This window comes from Gossypium arboreum, chromosome 2 (assembly GCF_025698485.1).
Source record: "Gossypium arboreum isolate Shixiya-1 chromosome 2, ASM2569848v2, whole genome shotgun sequence".
NCBI classification, from domain to species: domain Eukaryota; kingdom Viridiplantae; phylum Streptophyta; class Magnoliopsida; order Malvales; family Malvaceae; genus Gossypium; species Gossypium arboreum.
This window is the reverse complement of record NC_069071.1, coordinates 15,508,137-15,511,818: the sequence shown is the minus strand read 5'-3', so window position 1 is coordinate 15,511,818 and position 3,682 is coordinate 15,508,137. Positions and strand designations below refer to the sequence as shown.

The following is a 3,682-nucleotide window of genomic DNA, read 5'->3' as shown; positions in this document are numbered from 1 at the left end:
TAAAATATACCTTCTTTTTTTACCATTTTAATGAAAGTTACTTCCAGATACTTTTTCTTTTCTCTTTTCCGTGCCCTAGCTACAGCCTTTGCTCCTTAGCCTTGTTTCTCTTGTGTTTGTCACCAACATATCACCGGTTGACTACAGTCACCAGAGTTTCTCAACAGCTCCCTCACTCTCATATAATAACATCCTTTCCTATCAAACTGCACAAGAATAGTATCAAGGAGCCTTTGCACTTCAAGGCTTCTCTAGTCATGCTATTGCTGCTGACATGGCAATACTCACGAAAATAAAAATAGACGATTCACTATTCTAATTCGCATTCTCAAAAATGAAATTTAGGTGCTCGAGTATTATACTCAGTGTTTTGGCACCCAACAATAGAAAGACAACAAAAAATAAAATAATATCAAAACTGCATAACCCAATCCCATATAAAAACTTCCAAACACCATGCAAATTCAGAATTCATTATAGACGCACAGGTGCAATCGTAAATTATTGGAACTGACCATTATGACCAGGTAGCAAACACGTCTCACATGGTAGCTTCTACTTCAGGTTCAGTCTCAGCCAGGACTGTGGGTGAATTATTTCCACCTCTCAAACGTGAGGATACATTGTCAATGGCAGAATTGAGTTGACTGATTTTTTTATTCAGGGTCTGCCTGGTTTGCTGCTTTCAATGAGCAAGAAAGATTCTGTATTTATATCAAGATAATATAGCATTTGACAATGGACAGAGTTGCAAATGAAGTAGATGCTAATTACCTCTAAACCTTCATCATAGTAAATTAGTCGTTTTGCCGTCCAGAATCCGTATTAATCCTCATTTAGCAGGGATCTTCTAATCTAAATCAATACAACTTAAGAATTGAGAATCCAACCTGGATATCTAAAATTTTAAATGAAAAAATCCAAAAAAATAGATTCATGACACAAAACAGCAGATAACAGCCATGCAAAATATGACAAGACAAGAAGAAAATGTAAAACAACAGTATAATAGGATTCAGTCAAGACAGATGAGCATTACAAGTTGATTTTTCTGCATCACTATTAATGTTAACATATCTGATAATAATTTCTCCAGAACACAAATGCACCACTACAGGGACATTTTGAGTCAAATTCAATTGGATATCTTAAATATGTGCAGGAAATTAACCCGAAAACAAATATTAATCACCTGTGGAGCAAAAACATATGCTATTGTTCCAAATATAGCACCTCCTAATAGAAAACCAGCAGCAAAATCAATTGCTCCACCCCTACTGCCATCACTGTGTATATCAGAGGGAACAACAAAGATGAGAACAAATAAGAAACAAGCAACACTGTTTTTTGAGACAAAATCAACATAAGCAATTGGAAAAATCCTACTTGAAGTAAGTCTAAACATACATAAAGATCAGCATCCATTTACAAGCTTTTTAACAGTAAACAATAAAATCAAGCTTCTGCTAATAGAGAAAACATTCTATAAGACAAAATCAACAAAAGCAATTGGAAAAATCCTACTTGAAGTACGTCTAAACATACTTAAAGATCAGCATCCGTTTACAAGCTTTTTGACAGTAAACAATAAAATCAAGCTTCTGTTAATAGAGAAATCATCCTATAAGCGACGTAATAACCACTGGGTACTAATAGCTGAGTTTTTTTATATCCCTTTTGGTGGAAATATCTCAAATAACTTTGTTCTCTAAAGGATCTCAACAATGAAGCAAAAGGAACTCTATTGATGGTGCTGTAATGACCTTAAGGCTTTTAGATATTGCTATTGTGACTTGATTTTTGGCATTTGGCAATTGAATTTCAAATTTTATATTGAGATTTCACTATTAAGTCTCAAAGTGTGTAACTTCTTTGGAAGTGTGTTTTGCCAGTTCCTTATTTTAAAGCAAGTTGGTTTAGCAAGACAAATGGTTTGGCATGTGCATCATTCAATAAGAAGCATATCTAGTTCAAACCTAAAACCAATGCCTTTAGGGAGATGGGGCTTAGATACAATGACTAGTAATCACAAGTTCAGCTAGCCCTGATAAGCATACTCTTATAAGAAACAGGAATATGCATCTACGTTAGATACATGGACTGAAATCCAAAAGGACATACCAATACTCTGCACAAACTGAAAACTGGCGGTTTGATGGAATTAGTTTCCTCCGAACTGCCAAACTGGGTGTTTTCCGGAAGTTGTTGGACTTAGTGAACCAAACATCATTAGCCTTGAGATAAGAACAACCTACAAACCGAGAAAGAAACGATAATAAATTGTGAATGACAGCAAAATCTTGATAACAAAGCATTTCATTAATAGCAATCCATCACAAGCACCAAGATGAATCAATGTAGTTAAAAAGCCAAAGAAATATGAAAAAGTAAAACTACTCCTCCTAGGATCTATCCCATGTCTTAGTTTCATTTTTTGGTTGTTGGCAATATGGATGACATTCTTTCATAACTTATGGATTTGATCCTTAAATCTTCCTCCTTTTGGCAATTTAAACCAAAAACCATAGATTTTTATAACAATGAAAATATTCAGTAATTCAAATAAAAATAATAAACTCAAACAAAAAACTTCCAGTCCTACAAAAATTCAAATTCCCATTAACAATCAGTAAAACACATAGAATAAGACAGGAAGTACACAGGTATTCGTATATATCAGCAGTAGCTACATAAGCAAGTTATTTCAAACCACAATCACTTGAAATAAAATTAAAAGAAACACGCCAAATCGAGAAACAAACTGTTAGCATATCTACATCTAGTCTTTTCCATTTCTTAAAGAACTTCACTCCTTGATCTTTATCTAACGACATCAACTCAATTAATTCAGATTACTACTTGCTTTTAACTTGCAACGTAGTGCTTTTTATACAGGAAGGCAAATATTTCATTTTATAATTATAGAATAGATGTCTACCTAAATGTCAGATTTTACGTTTATATGAAACAATTAATATGTTTTTCTACCATTTACTTCTTTTAATCAACTATTATTTACTTCATCAACAGAAAACCAAAAATCATTAACATGTTTGACATCTCAAATAATTCAAATAAAAATCGGATAAAAACATGCACCAGATATATGAGGGAAAAGAGAGAGAGCGGCAATTGATAATTCAGATTATCAAGTTTTTCAATGAAAATTTATTTGGAATTGAAATTAATATAAACAGAGGAAATACAACCTAAAATGAAAATTAAAGAAGAAAAAGAGTAGATTAAAAATGAAAAACCTAATATGGAAACGGGAGCGAAGCTGGAAGCCATGAGATATCTAGAGAGAGAAATCAAAGAAGGAAGTAAAGAAAGTAAAAACTTCATGTGCAATTTTCATGCCCGGAAAATAGGTATATTAATTTTTGAAATTCAAGTTTTTAACTTATTTACGAATATGCCCATACGCCAATGCCTAAAGTTATTTATTTATATTTAACAGCATTTTTTAAAGGAATCATGTGTTAACATTTATGAGTTTTATTTAATTATATTTTGGTTATTTATTTGTTTGTATTTTGTATTGATTAATTCTATGTTTTAGTTATTTGGATGTGTGTTATTTTTCATATTAATGATTAAGAGTCATGGATAGTTTAAATATTATATAAAAATCAATACTTTTTAATGGATTTACTATTTAAAAGATTATGTCATAATATGA

The 3,682-nt window shown here is 31.9% G+C and overlaps 1 protein-coding gene across 2 annotated transcripts; it reads right to left on the bottom strand.

The window, feature by feature from the left end:
* Positions 1-293: 293 nt before the first annotated feature.
* LOC108466509 (uncharacterized) lies at positions 294-3,392 on the bottom strand. 2 transcript variants are annotated; one of them, XM_053020792.1, is made up of 5 exons: positions 3,258-3,392; positions 2,122-2,251; positions 1,193-1,286; positions 775-855; positions 294-679 (listed from the first exon to the last, which is right to left on the bottom strand). In XM_053020792.1, the coding sequence occupies exons 1-4, from the start codon at positions 3,343-3,345 to the stop codon at positions 826-828; spliced, it is 342 nt and encodes a 113-aa protein (XP_052876752.1). In that variant the 5' UTR covers positions 3,346-3,392; the 3' UTR covers positions 294-679; positions 775-825. The 2 variants fall into 2 exon arrangements, with proteins under 2 accessions (XP_052876752.1, XP_052876753.1); XM_053020793.1 differs by having other exon boundaries at positions 775-850.
* Between the last annotated feature and the right edge of the window lie 290 nt (positions 3,393-3,682).

Excerpts from the sequence above, each read along its gene's own strand:
- LOC108466509 (XM_053020792.1), bottom strand. The coding sequence starts at position 3,345 with ATGAAGTTTTTACTTTCTTTACTTCCTTCTTTGATTTCTCTCTCTAGA. Across the intron at positions 2,252-3,257 it reads CGCTCCCGTTTCCATATTAG|GTTGTTCTTATCTCAAGGCT; the intron begins GTTTTTCATTTT and ends CTCGGTTTGTAG. Across the intron at positions 856-1,192 it reads CATATGTTTTTGCTCCACAG|ATTAGAAGATCCCTGCTAAA; the intron begins GTGATTAATATT and ends GTATTGATTTAG.